Below are 21,638 nucleotides of genomic sequence, written 5' to 3' on the forward strand. Positions count from 1 at the left end.
ATAGAATTAGAAATGTGATTTTTAAGGCAGTGAAAGTTCTAGTTATTTGGTTTAATCATTGTCTCCAACACTGTCAGGATAAAATCGCACCAACTTTTTCACAGTCGGTGCAAGAAGTTCCTTTTGCTCCTTAATAAACGATGAAAAATTTGGCCACTTCTGAAATAAAGATGATACATTTGCAGAGAAACTGTTGATTTAAAGTACCTTTAATCTTCATAAATAAGTGAAAAACAGAAGGTTATACAAAGCTGTCAGGATGGCACTGATGGATGGCAAATTCCCCCGTTCCTCAATTGCCGGAGAAGACACACGCCGCAAGGCTGAGCCGTATTGTACATCATAGCTGCCAACTCATTCCTGTGATTAAATATTCCATCAGTGCGGGCTGGAAGGCGGTAAAGCTTAACAAGATTCATAAGATGCACCACTTGAATACACATAACTCACTTCCTTGGCTGGAGAGCACCCCGCGTGCAAAAGAAAATTAGAATTGAGTTAAATTACTCCATAAGACAAGATCAATAGAGAAGGGAGAAGATCCCCTAATGCAATGCAAATCTAAGATATAGTTATGTCCTGACAACTTGAAGCAGACAATTAAAGTCAAATAGGGAGGAACGCAATGTAAATCAACCCTAAAACCTTGAAGATAACGGTAAACAGTAGGACCAGTGACATGATTGTTATAGCTCAGCTTTTTTTTCCCCCTGAGTGTTCACTTGTGTGAAGGAAAACCTTTATGGAGGAAACGCGTGACAGCTAAAAATGGAGCCGACAGGATGCGTGGCAGGTGCACAACAGACACTATGAAAGTAAAGTATTACTTGGGGACTGCAAAATACTATATATTTACAAACCACTATAGATTTTTCTTCCTGGGTAGCCCTTCGAAGGCTGTTTTTGTGACTGTGAAATTCTCGTGCTGTAGTAAATTAGAACCCTCTGGAAATATGGCTGTGGTAGTGTTAGTATGGATTTCCAGTGACATGTTCATGAAGGGCCCCTTGAAGGCTGCTCTGCAATTCCAAGGTCTGGCAAAGCTCCCTGATGGCTGCTGACTGTGGATGTGTTGTTGAACGTGCTCCTGCCCTTCCCACCACTCCACTGGGGAGCCTTAAAATTATATTTCATAGAAAACAAAAGGACAGGGACTTTTTTTTTTCTATTTATAATCCGGATTTTCACAGCATTCCACTTTTCCACATATGATAATGAATAGAAATTTTTTAAAGCTGACTTATGTCCACTCTCCCTCTATTAAATAAAGGCATACTATTTAAGGTGGTTTTCCTCCTCATGAGAAAGAAATGCTTAATGAAGTTACGATTTCCATTTCAGCTTATCTTTTCCAGTAAACTTTTTATCAAGTTCGTAGGCAGGTCCTAATGAGGAAATTTGTGAGAAACACTGTGTGATTCATCTCACAAACTCTTTGTGTAAACTGGGACAAATTTTTCATTTATTTCTGTATCCCTCCAGTTTTATATACATTCCAGGGTGACCCATAGTTTTGCTATATTCAACTAGAGTCTGTTCACTTCCCCTAAACACTCATTTATGGCTGGGAAAATACAGATTTCCAGCTGGGTTTCTTTACTAGGTGTACTCTGGTTCTTTCTTTCTTTCTATGGTTTGTTATAATATAATTTTTACCTGCTTATTTTTATATAGTGTATACTTTATCTGTAATAACTAGCCTTCCTTTCAGCCTCAGGCAGTCTGAAAGACAATCTCTCTGCTGTTCCTTTCAGTTATTGCAGATCTTTTTGTTTCCCTCTTTTGTTTTTTTGAATGATGAATTTTTGAGCAACCTCCTGCACTCTCCTTATTGAAATACAGAATATTGTTGCACCTGTGTTACTACAACAGATCAGTCCTTTAAAGCAGGCCATTTTAAAAGACTTTGTCATTGATGGCAGAAAATATATTTGTTATACCTGTTGGAGAGGCTTCTTTTTGGCAGATGGGGGAAAAGATGTTTTAGAAATTACCTGGAAATCTAGTGAATGCTCAGAGAACACTTAAATTCCCTGTGACTCACATGAGAAAATAGTCTTGTCTGATCACGACCAACAAACGGTATTTCAGGAATTTCCAAATTTAAGTTGGCAGTGGAGAAAGAAAGGACAGAAGACTAGTGCTGAAGAACCCTTAGAACAAGTCATGGAGCATAACTTGGTGACAAGTAGTAGATCCCATTCTCATTTTACTTAAGGGACTGTTATTTTCCCTGAATAATGATGTATTTCTATAAGTTTTTCAGAAGGGAGTTTCAAGAGTCATCCTACATAGCCCTCTAGCCACTTCATAAATAGTCTTAACCAGTGAGGACTATTGTAGGCACCCAGTTCCCTGGGCAGTGAGTAGTTGTTATTCCAAGGACACTGGCAAAATTTCCCTCATCAGTTAAAATGAAAGAGAAGGAAAGAGCTTATGTTTTTTTAGCTATTTTATATGCCCTCAGAAGACAGAGAAGTTTTAGATGCCCGGGGCTTTTTGGCATATTGTGGATTTGGAAGGTAACAGTGCCTGCCAACAATCAGATTTTGTAACAAGCTTCCTTTCACAAGTTTGTTTAAAAGTTTTAAATATCATGTTATATATAATTAAGTAAAGAAATACTCTAGTAATATATATCAAAATATGCACTCAAATAAGAGGAATCCTGGGGAAAAGAGGATTCCTGTACATTTGCTAACACTAATTCTCTTTGTTCATGTCTTAAAGCATCTATTTCTGGAGTGCGAGAGCACCTGGGATTCATTTCATCTTTATAGTGTTTCTGTTTGAATTTAAATGAGTCTTGCATAAGCTCAGCAAATACCCTAGAAACACTTCTCAGTGAAGATGTTTGGAGTTTGTGAAGCTGAATTATATGCTTGCACAGCAATTCTAATCCTGGGGTAAAAGTTCACTGTACCATATCTCTAAAGCATAATTATAGTGGAAACTGGCTGTCTGTCACTACTTAGATTAATTCATTTTACAAGTTGGTTACATACACTCAGATTTGAACTTTGCTAAATAAATATATTTTCAAGATTGCTAGATAAGAAGTTTAAATAATTTTCTAACTACAGTTAAATAATTATTTTTTAATAGTCCACCTGTTACATAGATGCTCCTTTTCAAAGCATAGAACCATGCTGTTACTCTTGTTTCACAACTCATAGTGTTAAAGTACCATACAAATGATGACATCCTAGCTAGATTAACAGCTAATGCTTTTCTAAACTCTGTGGAGCTGTTACAAGCCATTATAGTGGATATACTGATTTATGGAAGATGAATAAAGCCAGTAGAAAAATGGAATTCAGCATCTGTACTAGGTATTTACACACACAAAAAAAGTCCGGAATTAATTATGCTTTATGCTACAGTATAATTAGTTTTTCATTAAAGTGTATACCCTCATGTTAACTGAACAAGGATTATTCAAAGAATAATGCCAACGACTTATTTTTTGAAATATTAATTTAGTCAATTGGTAATATGTTTAAATCTGGAGCAAGATTAATCTACCTTTATTCCCCATTGTGTGGAAGTCTGTACATTTTAAAGAGAGCATCACAGATACTGTGTCAGTGTTACCCTTTTAAAGGTGATTCTTTTGGATGTATATTTAATCACACAGTATACACTTAGGCTTTCACACTGTTCTTTTAGGATCTCTAAAAAATCCTATAGACTTGATTATTTGATGGTAAATCTTGAGCTGTAGATAGAGCTTTATACCAGAAGATGGAGAATGGTTAAGAAGGGAGTTCCTGCTTCTTCAGTGTCAAAGTTGGGAAATTTTTGACCCCAGCCTGGTATGGAGGAATCATTTGATACAGGATTATGATGAATTTGTGCACAAACAGAACCTGGACAAACAGAAACTCTGTATTGCCCAAAAGTTGGAGCAAGGAGGTGTCTGGGGGTGGTTGGATCAGTTTTCTTGATGGTACAGTCTTGCTGAGACGTAGGTCTTGATCTGCTGACCATGTTTCTCCTAATTCCACATAGCAGGAGCTTTGCCTTGTTTGTTTAAATATTACTTTACTAAACCAAAAGAAAGCATTCTGATCAAGCAGGAGCTCTACTGTTCTTTCTTTGTCATTGCATTGCTTCTACTGCTTGTATGTTTTTGCTGTGGATATAATTGATCAAATTTTAAAGGGCTAAAAAGGAAGTTAAGTGCTGTGCTTTACTCACAAAGAGTACTCACATTTTTTGAGGAAAAATGATACTTCTCTGATTTAAACATCATTCTGGTGCTAGGTGAAAAGATGTTCTATGGCTTCCTGATTAGTGACAGACCCAAAAATAAATTAGGTAAGATGACAGCCTCTCCAGACTGTGTGTCATGTAGGTTTAGAGTCTGGGTATAAAACCAACTGTTCTATAGCTGCTGTTCCTGTCTCCCAGTTATTTGTCAACACAGGTGAGTCTGGGTGGGCACTGCCTGGACCTGAGGTCAAGGCTCTAATTTGTGTGATGGGTGTCTAATAGATTAAATTGGGATTGCAATCCAAGTATCAGCCATGGATTTATGTGAAAAGCAGTGGCTTAGGAATCTCTCAAAGGAAAATTTAAGACAAACTACAAGGTTATCACTAAAACACTTGTTTGTTCAGAACTGGGTGGGATATTTGCAATGCTAGATAAGTTAATAGCAGTTATGCAGAGGAATAAATTCCTCTGATTAGAAGAATAACAAAGTTAGGAAGATCCACGCGTTAGGATGGACAGTCAGGCAGACAAACTATTCTGAAATGCAAAATAGTAAAGTAATATATGAAATGTAAAGTTAATACCCTTAAGTGGAATGGAAAACAACTCTGCTGTGTGTTAAACCTTGATTACATCTGTCAATTAATGCTAAAGCAGCTTAAGATTATGGTTAATTGTATTCCAAACATATAGCTGGTGTTTTCTGTTCCATCTCATGCATTTTTTTCCCATTTTGGGCATTGGATGGAGAAACCCCATATATTTGCATTGCAATTGCATTTCATAATACTTACTGAGAGTAAATTTCAGAATACAGAGGTTTTCATTCAGTCATTTATGGATCTGGCTGAGATGGGGCTGTGCTTTACAAACTCTGTCAGTTTGGTTCTTTCAGATTTTCTTTGGAAATTTCCAAGCATAGAACTGCTTCTAATAAAAGTGAATGTTTTGGAAAGTTTGGAAACATTGCATTACCATTTTTTAATGGTTTTTCATGCTCCTGAAATTCTGAAATCTGACTGGTCTAGGAAAGAAATAAACCAGCTAAAGCCAGGATTATGCGTGATGATTCAATTTTTGCTCTTTTATATTCTCAGCTTGTCATTCAGAATAGAATTTTGTTTATAAGTCAAAACCAGCATTCACTGGTATAAGCAAATAGAACTGAGGGATTAGTAATTTGCATGTCTGCATCTAATTGCATTAGATTTGCATCTCTGTCTTATAGATTTACTGAAATAGGTAATTTACACAGAAAATAGTGTCTTGACACAATATGAGGGGATAAAGCATAAACACATCCACTTGTAATCCCTCCAGGGCCATGTTGAAACTGCAGTGTTTGTGTTTGGGCAGAAAGGCTCCAGTTTCATTTATTCTGTGATTCTGTTCCTGTTGCAATCTTTATTCAACAGGCAGATGTATGAATGTGACCTGTTTTAGTTATCAGCAGAACATAAGTGTGTTTTGTATATTCTCAAGTATCCAATTTCAAGAACAGTATAATACCAACTCAGAGTTTATATTTATGCTTCAGGATTTGTCTCGTGTTTGTTTCTTAAAGTTACAAACGAACAAAAGTAAGGTTACAGTGAACCAAGAGTAACCATCATTTACCTGCCTACCTACTGCATCTGCTAGGAGCACTTGGAAAGATTAGGAATAAAGACTGGATTTGTCAAAATCCTGGACAACTTCAGTGGGACACATGTCCCAGTGCAAAATAACAGCAGTGAATATCACAGAATATCAATTTATATGCACCTGAATTTGTAGAGGTGTATCCTACAGTAAACATATTTTGTAAAAAAGTTACATTTATGGGCAATCCTGACACCACCACTCCAATGTTTTTACATGACTACATGGTGCATTTCCAGTTTTAGACTTTTCTGGTGACAACATGTGGATGAGGATTTACACTTGTATGCCAATGATAAAACTTCACTTACAAGCACAGGCAAACTCTCTAAGCATGGTACATATTTTGGTACAAGCAGCAGCTGAGTTTGTGTGATACCGTAGTTTCATTTTGGCTTCCAGACAGGGAATGTCTATGGCTGGTAAATAATTTTGGAATTACATTTGGGAAGGAAAGTTTATTGCAACTGTTTTACTTTGTGAAGGGCATCATTACATGATTTTTTCCTGCTATAGAGCCCGTCTAGGGTAAGGTTGGCATGTTAATTAAAACACAAACGAGTCAGACTCACCCTGTGTGTTTTTAAACTGGCATTGCTTTGCCACATACCAGCAGTGTCGTGGCACAACCAAAATCTGCCAGTAAAAATGCCAAGCTATTCCTCTCAAAACAATCTTTGAGACTTTTAATAGATCTCTCATGGATCTTTAGTGGGTAAACCTTCAAAGCATCTCATCCTGTCGGGAGGAAGGAAAAGGATGCAGTTGGAGGAGAGGGGCTTAAAAGGATTTGCCACTTCCCAACTCCTGTGCTGTCCACAAGCTCTTTGTAGGTCTAAGGCACCAGAGTACATCCTGCTGGTAGGAGTTTGACCAGTTGTGTGTGATATGTCAGGCCCTGGAGAAGGAGAGGTCCTTTTTACTGTGGGATGAGTTGTATAATGAAGAGAGGAGAAGAGGTGGGGAGAAGGAGACTTTGGGGACTTACCTTTCACTGGAGCTGCAAATTTTGTTGCTTGTCTGATTTTTACTTACATGATAGTAACACCTTCCAGTCCCAGAATATGACTTAGCACACTGGATACTGCACATTCACAACAAGGGAGAGAGGTCTGTTTCCCAAGAGCTGGAAAATGATATGGCCAACAGAGAATAATTGGGCTGGTGGCTCACAAATGATATTTGTTGTAACATGCATTGCTGTTCATTGAGTATTGAGGTGACACTCTGAGAGGTGATAATAAAGAAACCTGCACTATGCTTAGAAAAGTGATGGAAGGAAAATTAACATCTTAAATACATTTTTTGAATAGAGAGATCACAGAAAATGTCTTGGAGACAAATACCTTCACCACCTATTTTTTTGTGTGTCGGTGGGGTTTTTTTCCCCTCTTTTTAAGTGTGAGGTTATATGTGGGTCAGGGACTTACTACCTAGGTGTATGTATAGAGCAGACCCTCATTCTCATTACTGGTAGCAAGTACACACAGGTTGTTCAATAATTGAATGTATTTCAGGTTTGCTGTCAGAAGGCAAGATGAAAACAGGTTTGGACTTATGGAACTCACCTTTAGATATCAACTACTTTAGGTTCTTCTCCCTACCCTCTTGTTTAACTGAAGCTATATATATATATATATATATATATATATATATATATATATATATATATAAAAACTTTGGTGGGATTAAACATAGGTTTTATTTGTATTTTTAGCATATTGGAAGAAAGGAGGTGTGTGGTTTTGGGTGATGCTACTTTAGTCCTTGTTAATAATGGATGAAACACACAGTCATCCCTGAGTGGTTGTGTTAAAATCTGAAGAGTATTATTCCTTTATAGAGATCCCAAATAACTGAAGGCCCTCACAAAGCCCTTTTTTCTGAATTAACAGCATATTTAAAAGCATACAAAGGCTGTGTAGTTTGACTATTGATAATGAAGGGCTAAGAGAGCACTTAACAACTGTTATGTATTCAAGACAGAGGCTATAGAGGCTCTCTTTAAATTCCCTAGTCAGAAGGGACAATAGAAGCTAACATAAGCTATTACTGTACAACAGGAGCTTTTTATTAGGTGTTTCTGATCCATTCATAGAACAATAGTTCAGACCAAAACAAAGATAATGCTATTTCTGTCTGAAAAGGCCAATATTAAATTACACTTTTAGAGCAGCAAATCAAGAGCGGACACGGATTGCTTATGAGGATCTTTGATACACTTGCAAATCTCCTTATTTGTTCATGACAGATGCAGCTTTACGGTTTTCTTCATGCATTGGCCCCTGGAATGTATAGGAATAATACTTGTTGCAAAAGGTATGGAGGACAACAGGGATCAGAATGACCAGAACTAACCCAGGAGGAAGATTGGGCTCCCCAGCCGGGTTGGGAGAAGGAGAAAATGAAATAACAATCACTGATCAGTTTATAATAATATAGTCGAAGTGGGACACAAATAACATTAGTTTTTATTAACTTTCTCCTGTGGTTTTGTTTGGATTTTTTTGTGGTAAATAGTATTATAGAGTGTATGAACTGGTACTTAGTTGTGAGAAGCAGTAAGAGGCTCCTTTTGGTGACACAATATAATAAATATGCATAAAAAGCAGCTGCTTTACCTGGAAAGCTGGGAGTACAATGGATTAAAGTAATGTAATCATCACTAAATCTCCTTGTATGTAGTAAGTTCCTTAGTTCCCGTGTTACAAATTCTCATTTTAGCTACTTGTGCACTAATACCCAGTGAAGACCAGCTCTGCATGTTGGCTTGATGAGTTCCTGCCACTGAAAATGCTCCTGTGATTACCCTTTTGCTGGGGTGGCAGCACCAGAGAACTCAGCACCACTGTCACTTTTGAGTTGTCCAGAGAGCTTTATTTGAAGGTGTGGTTCTTTAGGAATCCTGGAGTGAGAGTAGAAAATCAGTTTTTTCCCCTGTGTCTCACTTTATGTCCCAGGGCAAACCCCCAGTAAGTTATGGAGCTCTACAGTGCAACTTCTACCCTCTTCTGTTTTGTGAATCCCCCAAAAAACAGTACATTGGAAACTCTTGGTTCATGACCTAAAGTACTAAAGCCCTATCCATGGTGAGGTGGTGAATTGTAAGCTCAGGTTCTCAAAAATGATATAGAAACTTTAAACCATCACAGTACTACAGGTTTCTAGAAGTTTCACCTGCTTCCTGTGACAGGAGAGAGCTGTGCCCATGACCAAGGCCTTGCAACACTGGTGATTGTAGATCAGCAGCCTGATTTTGGCTAATGGAATGCATTTATGTTATTTCACTTTATACTTCCACAAACAATGCCGTGAAAGATTCCTGCTAATTGTGTGAATTCTTTAAAACTAACTCCAAATCTTTGCTTTTAAGCTTTCTGTAGTGCTGGCTACCCAGCGGGTCCAGTTAAAAGCTATTTTTAACAGAAGTGGTTTAAAATCCTTTATAATTTACTGGAGAGTCCACCTGTTGTTGATCTTGGGTACTACTTGGCTGAGTATTTGAGAAATACAGCGAATTTTGTCCTGTGACTTGCCTGAGGCAGTGAGTGCTCTGTGCAGCATCACCTGTATATTTGGTACTTCCACTTATGCTCTGTAGATTAGTTTATATGAATCATGTAAATAGCTGTACACAAAAACTTATTTTTGAAAGTATGAAAAAATTAGGAGAATACATTTAATCAGATGTCTTGAAACCACTGGGAACCGAATTTTAAGTATTCTAAAAATATCAGTGACTTCGCATAATTTTTATTTTTTTTTTCCACGGCCCTGCATATTTTTAGAGTAATTATTTCTCAAAATAACTACAGTGCTTCAACAAAGGACCTAATCAAACAGCATGTTCTTAATCAGGAACTGTAGGAGAAAACAGTGGAGGAAGAGAAGGATGAGTGGGAATAGTCTTTGATCTTGAAAAGTGGGGTTTTGTCCCCAGCCCCACTGGCAGGCCTGAGAGGTGGATCTCTGCAGGGGTGTGAGCTGATTCTTAAGGAGAAAACATCAGCCTGAAATATGCTGGGACAAGATGGGATTGGAGAAATAAAGATGAACTCTCGTATGACTGACATTTTCTGAACTTCATCAGCTCCATGATATAATTAACAGTTCGAACAGAAATGTTAGGAACTTTATATTAAAAACCCTTTTATTCCATCATGCTAGAATTTAGTATTCTGGAGGAATTTGATTTTTTCCATTGGGGAATTTATAGATTGTTTCCATGTTCTGAGGTTTATCCAAGATCTTATTGTAAATAATTCAGTCTTCCCTCAGTTGTATTAATCACAATTTAAATATTTTTAATACCAAAATTAGATGCAGCAGAAATAATCTTTTCTTACAAAAGTAGATTTAAAAAAGTTCATGTTTTTTCTAACAAAATCTAATAATGATGTTTTAGTTATCAGTGTTAATTTTATGTACAAATTCGAAGGCAGATTGTCAAAATATAATTAGAAGGCTCTATGCAAGAAATTAAATACACTCTAGTAGCACACATGAAAAAAGCATCTGTTTTGAAGTACTTTCATTAAAAATTAGAAGGCTAGAGTAGGGAAAATGGGATTTGTGGAGATGAAATCTGAAAAAATGTAAGAACTGGAAAATACCTATGGAGCATGGAGCAAGCAAAGTGTCATCTGGGATTTATGGTGAATAATGTACACAAGCTGCCATCTTTGATTTCTAAAAGCTTTTTTGTTTCTATATTTACAAATCATGCTTGAAGTCATTATAGTTATCTATTCTTAAAACCTAATGAAAGTGCCTGATTTTCCTGATGTGTTTCTCTCAGCTGGATGAGCCTCTGGGTCTTCAGCTCACTTTCATTTTCAGCCTTCTGCAACAGCCCAAGTTTTGAAGCATCTCTGGTGTTATATCCATTAATATTCCAAAGTACACATTCCTGGTGTCAAATGAGTGTGTGAATTGAGCCTGTTTATTTGGCAGTCTGAAAATACTGCTTTTAATTAGGATCTCAATGGGTGCATGTTCATTTGACAGCTTCCACTTGTGGGTTTTTTAGAAAGTTGAGAGGGATAGATATTGATATAATCAAATATTTGCTGTCTTAAGGGAGGGGAAAATTAGCTTGTTTTCTCTTTCTTTTTAGTAGTGAATGGCTGGAAAAAAGCAAGCATTTCTAAATTCTGTCATTTAAGGGTGTGCTGTTGTCTGGGAAGTTTAGAAGCATGGTAATTAACGAGATTTCCAGTGGTCACAGTCTTAGCTAAATTGCATAAATGACAAGAATTATTTTTATTCAGCGTTTCCCGTATTTCTCCTTCAACTGACATTTGCAAGCAATAATCAGAGAACTGGTTAATGGCAGAAAATGTTTTAAAAATATTTTTTTTGAAAGAACTCTGCTCTGGTAACTGAATGCAAGTTGAGAATTGCACTCGTAATACTCAATGGAAAACCTGCCTACCATTTGTAAGGAATCTGGTCCTTCCAAACGTGTTGGACTGAACTCTGTGGAGTTGCATTGTATGTCAATGCACAACCACTGAAGTTTCACAAATCTCCATATAAATTTAATGCCTTTGAATTGTGTGATTCACAAATCCTGACAGCTTGAAGTATGTCAGGGCGTGTGTATATATAATTCCATGTGTGTATATACGGATATATGCGCATATATCTGCAAAACCAGATGTGTCATATCCTGCTTTTCCTGACAGACTCTATTCCAGAAGTGCAGAAGTTTTTTTTCCTCTTGTGAAAGTACAGTTGTTTCTACCTCTGGTCAATGTTCAACCTGTATTCAGCTAAGACTGCTAAAATATGATTTTAAGAAAGACTAAGGCATTTTATTTAAGTTCATTAAAAAAACCCACAGGAAACAAGCCTAAACTTGTGCATTTGTTCAAAATGAGCATTGCAAAAATACTGGTTTAAATTGATTTGGTTATTACTTTTATTTTTTTTTCTTTTAATTTTTTTTTCTTTTGTTTGGTTCTGTTCTTAGTCCTGAATCCTGCTTATTCCCTGGAAATGAGCTTATATTTCTGTATTTCTGAGAAAAAAATACTGAACTATATACCAGTATTATATATTAGTCATCACTTGCCACCAGTGTTAATGCAAGTGATGTCACAGAGATCATTCCTGGTGTGTCCATGGCAGTGCTGTGCTCTGATTTCCCTGTGGTGTTGGCTCCAGGAGCCTCATTCCAGCCAGGACAGGGAGCTGAGGAGGCAGCTCTCGGGTGGGATGGGTGGGTGGGTGGGTGTGGGTGATGCTCCCATGGGCAGCAAAATATCCAGAGACAGGGCTGAGAGGGAGAGAGAGCACTGGGCGAGGTGCTGGGAATATTCAGAGAGGGCACCAGCTTCCCCATGGGATAACAAGGGGGTTGGGATTCTGGAGCATGTCTGTGTTTTGTTTTTCCATTGTCAAATTGTACATGTTTATTGGGGCTCTTTCTGCTTTGAAGTCAAAGGACGAAAAGCTCCCCTGCTTCACTGCGCTGCTGTGACTTTCTCACCGGTTGTGACTTTATTTCTGTTTTGAGATAAAAAAACTGAGGTTTAGTTGAAGTGTTCCAAAACCAGATACCACTCTCTCTCTCTTTCTTGTAGGCAGGGTGCTGCTGTGCCAGGCAAACCAGGAGGGATCTCCCGTGTACAGTGCCCCCAGTTCACTAGTATACACATCCACAAGTAAGCTAGTGTTATGGCTCGTTTTTTGTTCTGTTTTGTGACAAAAGCACATTAATGTAACTTAAGCCCCCCAAAAATGTAAAAATGTGAACTTTCCCAACAGCTTTTGTTAAAGCAAATGTGGTATTTATAAATATATATATATGTGAGTAATGTCGAGAGATAATTTGGTGGTTTTTTAGTTGCATCTTTATCCTCAAAGTATATCTTATTTAAAAAAAAAAAAAAAAGGAAAAAATTACCTATATTTCAATGTTCTACAGAAATGGTCAAAAAATTCTACAGTAATAGTGACATTTTTTGGATTCCAGTACTGTTTCACGCTCTGCATTTTGTGTAGATGTTGTGTTTCTTCTTCCATCCTGCTCACAATACACAAAAGGTCTTTTATCATGCAGCCATTTGATTGTGTCAGGAAGCAAATAGATATGAAGCCTTTTCTTTTTTTTTTTTTTTTTTTAACAAAAGGAACAGCCTGTATGGAAGTGGGTATTTTGAGTTATAAAAAGCTGCCCTAATAAAAATAGCAGAGACAAGCTGAAACGATAGATGCTGCCATCAGCCGTTTTTCTACACAAAACTTTGGAGTGGAAATGTGTCCTCTGAAATCCAGAAGCAGAACTGATTCTTCTGAGAGTGTTTTAGATTGTGTTGGTGGTGCCAGTGATGCCCACTCTGGCTCCTGGTCAGATAAGAAGGCTGTAGCTGAATGCAGGAGCAGTAATTGCACTGGCTCTGTGCTCACAGCAGCGCTCTGGAAAGAAAATACTTTACATTGTCTGATTTAACATTATCAGATATGCTCTTTATGAAGGTTGTATTCAGTCTAGAATGCAGTTCTACTCTTTTAGAGCTTATCTAGACTACTAAAATAATTTATTTTTTTAAATTAAAGCCAGGAATGAGGACAAAAGAGTTCCATAGTGAACATCTCTACAGTCATGTAATTCTCTTATGTCAGACGTTATCTGTGTCATCCTTAGAGCTGCTGCTTTTCCAGGATATGTATGGGATCCACTTTTGAATCAGCAGTCTAGTGTCTACAAATGCATAGTGAACTAACAAAATATATCAAGTATTTTAAATTAGAAATTAAATTGTCAGTTAAATCTGCATTTGCCTCCAAGTGTTCCCAGAAATATTTTGTACTGTGTCACCTTTCCCAAGCAATAGGTTTTTTTAAATCCTTGTAGCAACAGACAGACTAAGTACTTATTGTTCAAATTAACACCTTTTTACATGTTTTTAGTGCACTATTCCTTTTAGACCAAAATATCAATCTTTGACTGAAATTGTTTTCCCAGAAAATGATCCAAACAGTTCACTCATCTTGCTGTTAGGGAGCTTATTTTGGAGGAGAGGGGGCAGTGTTTGTTTTAAGTTTCTGAAAATTACTTTTAAAAAAAGCCCTTCATAAGTTTGCCCTGTTGCTCCTATTACATCACTGGTACATTTATTTGTGGAGTTGCTGTTTGCATCACATGGTATTCCCACTAGTATCAAATCCCTGGAGAGTAGCTGCAAGCTCCCTGAGCTCTGTACTTCACTGTTTCCATTATGTCTCCTGAGTCAATCCCTGTGAAAAATGTTATTTTGCAGTAGTGCTCCTTGAATAATGATATCCTAACAAACACCTGTTTGTTTTCAATTATGCCAAATACATAAGTAAATAGACTTTGCCTATCTGCCTCCCACTGGGCAATGTGTAATGCACAGTTTCATAACAGACATTGCTGGTAGCCCTTGCAGAAGAAATTATTACACTTTTGTTGAATCTCTGTGCATGCAAGTCAGGATTTTTCTTTTATTATGTGTAGTATTTTATCTTGCCAAAATGCAGTTTCCCCCCCAGGGTCACAACTCCTAATAACACGAAATTACTACAGTTACTAATGATTGTAATTAGGTTTTTTATTTCTCCATATTACAAAACTTTCAATAAAGATGCAAAATAGTTTCATTTCTATAGGAAATTCTACCAAAAGTGGAATAGAAATGAAGGTTAACTTTTGTCTCATTTCCTTTATTATTTTAAAGATCTTCTATATTCCATTTTTTATGCACATTTCAATATTGGAATTATAACTGATAAGTCAACATTTGTGTCTAGGAAATCAATACTTGTACTATTATCATTCCAGGTAGACAACAATATTGCAGCTTTCATTTCTGAAGAATTTGTTAATCATTTATTCTGTTACTGCTGATATTGTAACTGTGTGATATTTTAGAACCGCTTACAATGTAAGAATTAAGTGGCTTTAAATTTGTAATTGCTTTAACAGAAGGGAAAGAGTCTGCTGAGGTTATTTTAAAGCCATCTGAGATATTTCAAGTTCATTAAATGCTAATGACATATAGGAATTTTCAGATATTTGGAAGAGGATAGTCCCTGTCTAACTTGACTGTTCATCTTTTGGTCCCAAGTTTTAAGGCATAAAGGACTGAAACTTGGTTGTGAGATGTATTTTTCTTAATTCTGGCTAACTTTATTTCTCACTTAACATTTTGGCTTTTAATTGTACTGGTCACTTGTAGTCTCTGATGACTCTGAACACTTTTACCCCGTTGGCTCTCCAGAAAGCAGAGCACAATTCTCGGAGCTGCTCTTTCCCTTCTGATATTTCTCCAGGATATATTTCATGTCTCATACTGTACATTTCCCAGTACAGTGATTAGTTACACCTCTGAATGTGTCAGGAGATGGAAACATGGCTCTGCTTCCTTCCATCACTTCTGGCCCTTCGCATAATACAGAGAGAAATGAGCTGTTTCTTCTGCAAGCAGTGGAACAAATCAGTAGCAATAGTCTCTCATGCCTCATCTGTTCTCTTATGCTGAAGAAGAAGATGGGCCCTGGATCAGTTTTTCATTTGCACATCTATTCTGGGAATAGATAATTTGTTATGTAGAAGGCAGAGTTTCAGCATGACAATGTGTTCACATCCCTGGGTGGGACAGGTTCTTTGATTTACTGAGGCAGCCAAAGGCAGGAAACTCAGGGTCTCACCTTGGCTGCCAGAGATTCCCGTGGTATTGGCATCTTCAGGATAGGACTGATACAGAAGATTTCAGCTAAATCCTGCATCATTATCTTAATGCAGAATGCAGACAAGCATGGGAGGAGTTATATCCAGCCAGGAATGATTAGAGGACACCAAATCCCTGTGAGTAAGCATTCACTGGAAGCTTCCTGGAGGCCTGTGATATCTCACTGGAACTTAGTAAATAAAAGAGTTTGGCTCCACGTAACCAACAGTCTCTCCTTGCCCTCACTTCTTTAAACTAGTGGCTTCCACAGGGAATTTTAAAACTCCAGAGAAATTTATATCTCCTGGTAAATAAGATATGTATCAAGGATAATTTTGGAACTTTTCCAAACTGAAGTCACATGTGAGCAGGATCCATGAGAAAAAGGAAGATTCAAGAGAAGAAAAAGGTTCTGTCCCTGAATGTTTTGTGTCGCTGTCCTGCCAAGGACAGTGACATGGCTGGGTATGTATGGTTCAAAAAAAGCAAAACTGCTGCAAGGACTTCTAAAAAGTGCTTTATGCCTATTTTTCTGTAACATAGAAGTGCCTGAAAGTGTGAATGAAGTAGAATTTCATGAGAGCCAAAGTGTGGGAAAGAAGGAAGACGCAAAGTTGTGGAATTGTAGAGTAATTGAGGCTGGAAGGACCAGGCTGCTCCAGGAGCCCTCTAAGGATGGAGGTGGCACAACGTTCCTGGGTCATCTGTTCCAACACTGGAATGACCTAAAGTGGAAACTTCTCTTCTTGCAAGTCGCGTTTGCTGTCTCTTGTCTTCCCAGCATGTGAAGAGCCTTGATCACCTCCCTGCCCCTTCTCTGCCAGGGCATGGAAAAGGAGATGTCAGTGGAAATCTCTGTGGTCTGGACTAAGCAAGGAGTGTTCCTGGGCTCCCCAAGCCTGAGCACTGGTGCAGTGAGGCAGCCCCAGCCTAAATTTGTGCATCACATCTCAGAAATGTCCAACTGTGCATCACCCAGGTCCCACGGAAGGCAATGGGAGTGAGATGGAATTCAAAATTTAAAGGGAAGTTCAAAGACAGCTAAATACGTTTTTACTCTCTAAATCAGAACTTTGAAACTTTTAGGCTTTGTTTTAGCTCCAAGTAAGCATAAAGGTACTTGAGTTGGCAGGTATGTGGATTTTTGTGAGCATATATTAAAAGGGGCAGTTCACTGGACTGATTAGCTGACAGGTCTGACAAAATAATTTAAGTTTCTACATGCCTTTATTCAGAATGTTGTGCTGATGAATGCCTCTATTTCTCAAATGTTTAGCAGGCCCATAAAAGAGAATTTCGCCTTGACTTCAGTGAGTACATTTTAAACTGAAGTCAATTTTGGCTTAGATTTTCTAAATGTTAGAGTCGTTTCATCTTCAGTAAGCATGCTCATCAGCTCCTAAATAAATCTTTCATACTGCAATCAACTGATGGAATTAAAAGAAGAAAAATATTAAAATGCAGAAATCCGATATTAATTCATTTTAATCTATCATACTCAAGGGCAAATGAAGTTGATGGCCCATTTTTTAATTGATATATTGATTAAAATTTTGGAAGAAGTGGTGCTAGAATTCAGCAAAAATGATTGAGGTGGTACAAATGCTTATAAATCTGTCCCACATTGTTCGTGTTCTTTAATTGTAATTGTCTGATAAAACTTCCATTGGTTTCTGTAATTAACCTAATGGTCTAAATGAATTTCCAGATCACTGGTTATTCATTTCAATATAGAAAATGCCATTACAATGAGTTTAATTAATACAAAGTAAGTTCACAGTCCATTGTACCATTAGAATAGAATTATATTGTTTTAACTGTTTAAATTAGGATCATTTTTTCCTCTCATCTTGTTTGTCCCATTTATAGACTCGAGCGTTCATTCTCTATTCACACTTTACAATTAAAATATTTAAAACCCGACGCTCTTCAAGCCTCAAAATACCAGCGTAGATTTTTATTTTATTTTTTTTTTTTTGTATTTATCGTTTCAACTATTTTTAAGCAGAATTCAGTCAGTGCCAAGCTCCTAATCCCATGATATGCCCTGGAACATCTTATTTGTCTTGATATTCCTCTCACAGAAGTACACATGACAGATAAGCACTCACCAGAGGATCCTTTTGCTTTGCGTCAGACAGATATTAAAACAATAAACTATGTTGCCCTGGGATTTTGGCTTATGAGCAACCAGGAAGCAACAAGGCAAAGATGAGATGTTTTTGAAAGGCGGGAAGGCAGTTCTGTGGGAAAATTCCCTGGAAACCCTCGGCCCCGTAATATCTTTGACAAGAGATATTTTAAATGCTAAAGTTCTTTTAGAGCAAATCGGGGAAAGAGGCTTCATTCCTGCAGAGCAGACATTAGGAATGGTCCTAAATAACACTACTGATCCAAAGTTATGTGTTATGTGCCAGGAGAGAAGGAAAATCTATGGCACAGCCTTGGAATATTAATTACATGATATGGGAATTTTACTTTTTATATATGTTCTCTATAAAAAATTTATCAACATTTAAGTATAACAGACATATGTACTAGTTTTAAAAAGATTTTTTTTTCCCTCTGGGTGTTTTGTTTAATTCATGGGTGGAGGATAGTTCAGGATCATGTTGATAGCTATAGAATAAATAAGGAAAATCATAAATACAAAGTCTAAATATCATATCCAATAGTAGGATTTAGTCTCTTTGAGGACTCATTTTGTTACAGAAATAAAAATTAAATCAAACCTGTCTATGCAATATGTCTGTTGAATATCCTTAGAAGTAGGTTACTTGGCTTAGGAATGTTAGTAAACTCCCTAAAAAATGCTTCATGAAGCTGTTTTCATGTCTCTTGTTTCAGCGAAGACATTCCAGGTTTTAATTTCTCTGGCATTACTAATGGATTGAAGGAAGACCTTGGACATTTCTATTATGTTCTGGGATATTTTCAATACCGAGAAGATTACACAGGGAAAATAGAAATTTTCCAAAGGTGATTCACAGTGAGCTTCTGAGCCAAATCATTAGTGCAAGCATTGGGTTTAGAAACCTTGATTCAGCTGATTTTTGTCAGGTTTAATCTGTTGCACACATGTAATTACCTGAAAATTATATTGTAATGCTGGTAGTTTTCTGATGGTATTATCCTGAGACTCCAAGCAGCTGCAGTGTGGGTGCTCCTGACCTTTGGAATACCCTTCTCTGGATTTTGTGTGCAAGACGTGATTGACCATATTCAGTCCAAATGGTCAAATATCATTATGACATCAGTGATTCATTTGTTCTGATTTTATCATTACTTTTTTTTCTTAATTTATATGTTGCAATTTTACTGTTATTGGTAAAGGAGAGACTGTTTAGCAGGCTTGCCATTTAGAATTAGAATCTGGGTCAGGAACAGTTTAAAAAACGAGTATTCATGTGGTATAAATAATTTGCCAGTGCTACAGTATTTCTGAATTAAATGTAAAAAGGTTCTGCGAACTAAATTTTTAATTGGTGTGTTCTCTCTTAGGCTAAATTGGAATGGCAGATCACTTCATCACTAATAAAATATGTATTAGTAGGTTGTGTTTACACATTGGTGGGTTTGTCTGCTTTTTTATTGCTTCATAGGGAACAGGTCGAGCACCCCTGCAAAGGAGCCTGTGATTGAGCCAACTTAACCTTTTGTAGGGCCGTGGTTCATAAATGAGAGTGCAAAAATCCTGCCCAAAGGGAAGTGTCTACCCATTCGAGTAGAGCAATCACACATACAATTTCCAGGCCACAAAAAAATCTTATTACTGAACATTTAGGAGCCAAACTATCTTTTAATGTGCTTCCTGAATTAATTAATTGTCTTTATTTATGAAGTGAAGAGAATCACCTTGTAGTAACCATGAAAAATGTGCAAAGTGGCCTTCCTGTTTGTATGTTAAATACAGTGGGTTTAATTGAAAGTTTAAATAAAGAAGATGCCAATAGTAAGCAGGAAGGGAGTTGCTTTCCATGATTTTTTTCCCCTCATGTATAGAAGTGTCAAAGACTGAAAAATCATCACTTCCAGGGAGAAATGTTGATGTCATCTCTTTTGAACTGTCTTCAGAAGGTTTTGAAACATTATTTTTGCCCATTGTGTTGGACCTTGCTTAGAACAGTTACACTACTCTGGATGCAGGATAACTCCACTGACTTCCAAGTGAAATAGTTATAAAGACAGTAAAAAACTAACGCAATTGAGTAAAACTGTATTCATATTAATTATGTTATATTCTTGATTTAAGTATCAGCCTATTTTTAGCTGTAGTGAACCTCTTTGAGTTCTTTTGGTAGCACCACCTGAAATTCTTGTTACAGCATTTTTGGTGTTCTGTATCACCATATATTGTCTTTTCTGTAACTATTTTCAAGGTGACTCTCATTTTACCTTCTGTCTGTCTGTATTTTAAATGGGGACTATTAAGACATCAATAAGATACATTGTAGTTATCCAAAAATGTATAAATGTGGATTTCATTTCACTCCCACAAATCTGTTCTTAAGGACCTTGCTGTTTATACTCATTCTTCTGTTAATCTGTTTAGTGATGGTGTGTCTGAACCAGCAGGCTTAAAGAGCTTTGTAAACAGACACGTCCTGAATTGTGTGTCACTGATTTTTTTTTTCCCCACCTATACACAATCCTACATCTGGGTAGTGGGAGATGACTGGAAAGATGGGCATAACATTTTCAGCAGTAGATTGTGGGGGGACCATCTCTGTCCTTTAGTTCAAATAATAAAAATGGTGTGTGGCCAAGGACAGCTGGGCAACTCAGGGGTCTTAACTGGGTGTTTTTCTGGTGATGGAGATTTGGCACTTGGCCACTGGCATTACTTGAGACTAATCAATGAGTTAGGACAGTGAGATTTTTTTGGGCTTACTCCTTTCAGTATGCAGCTAAATAGTGAGAATTACATTTAGAATTATTTCGCATGAAGATGTACAATGTAATTGCACATCAGACCCTTGTGCAGAGCCCTAGATCCAGGGTTCTGATGTTTCCTTAGCTCTGCTTTCTAGGTGCTGTGTTACTGATTTTTAGTGCTAGCCACACACTGACTGTAAATCTGAAGTCATTCTGTCTGTCAGATATCAAGCTTAGCCTGTAAGTTTTGGTTTCAAATGAAGATGTACTTTATTGTCACTCTTCCTGTATTTTGTGATGGTTGTTGTTGAATCATGGCTCTCAGAACCATGCTGTGTACAGCAAAATTCAACCTGAATTTCACAGCTAGTAAGTACTTTTGAGGAATTAACATTTTTAGTATCTATATGACTTTGCAGGTGCAATTCTTTGTTTTGACAGTCTTTTCCATTATGGCTTGGATTAGGTTAACAGCTGGGTCTTTCCTCTATTACTTCCTGCCTAAATTGTTCCCAACACAACAGCTTTCTGACAATCCTTTCTTTACAGTTTGATAATTCTGTTGAATTTTAGAAATCCTTGTGTCATCTAAACAGTATTTCTTGTCACTATATAATTGACTTGCATAAACATTCAAATCACTAAATTTAGTCATCTCTTTATAGGAGTGCTACCCTTTATCCAGCTTTCCACAACCCTGGCCTTTCCCCTTTGTCTCAGAAATGATGTTTAGCACAGGGGATTTTTTTTTTCCATTTGCTTGGAACTTGTACATGTCCAACAACCAGGAAGAGGAGACAAGATATTGATCACTTTGATCATCTATATTTGAAGATTGTTCTTTAATTTAAGATCAAATGTTTTTTCTCTGATTCCTACTGTTTCTTTTCCCTTATGGCCTCTGTGCTTTGTTTTTATCTACTGAGCTTTTTCTTGTTTGTTAGTAATTTCTTTTGTGAAAAGTTTGTTCTTTGTACTTCAACTATTTGTGATTTCAGCTATGCAGTACTCTAATTTTGATATTAAGTACACCATAAGTAATTTCACCACCAGTTGGAGCATTTTTTTGATTTGAAGTTGTTAGTTGGTGTAATATTGATTTAGCAAAAAATCTCTCAACCATCTTAGCTGTTCCTTTGTATCCTTCCTCATCCTCCATTTCTTGTTGCTTGTTATTAGAAATCCCTTGATGCCTGAGGGATTCAG

The 21,638-nt window shown here is 37.1% G+C and overlaps 1 protein-coding gene across 45 annotated transcripts in view; it reads left to right on the forward strand.

Moving 5' to 3' along the window:
- RBFOX1 (RNA binding fox-1 homolog 1) overlaps positions 1–21,638 on the forward strand; it is a 1,150,020-nt gene that overhangs the window by 1,071,613 nt on the left and 56,769 nt on the right. For 38 of the 45 annotated variants that reach the window (XM_064672743.1, XM_064672746.1, XM_064672735.1 and 35 more), the window contains one exon: positions 12,447–12,527. The exons of the other annotated variants lie outside the window; for them this stretch is intronic. In XM_064672743.1, coding sequence (XP_064528813.1) covers positions 12,447–12,527 — 81 coding nt within the window. The remainder of the gene's footprint in view (positions 1–12,446; positions 12,528–21,638) is intronic. 45 annotated transcript variants of the gene reach the window in all.

This window comes from Pseudopipra pipra, chromosome 16 (assembly GCF_036250125.1).
Source record: "Pseudopipra pipra isolate bDixPip1 chromosome 16, bDixPip1.hap1, whole genome shotgun sequence".
NCBI classification, from domain to species: Eukaryota; Metazoa; Chordata; class Aves; order Passeriformes; family Pipridae; genus Pseudopipra; species Pseudopipra pipra.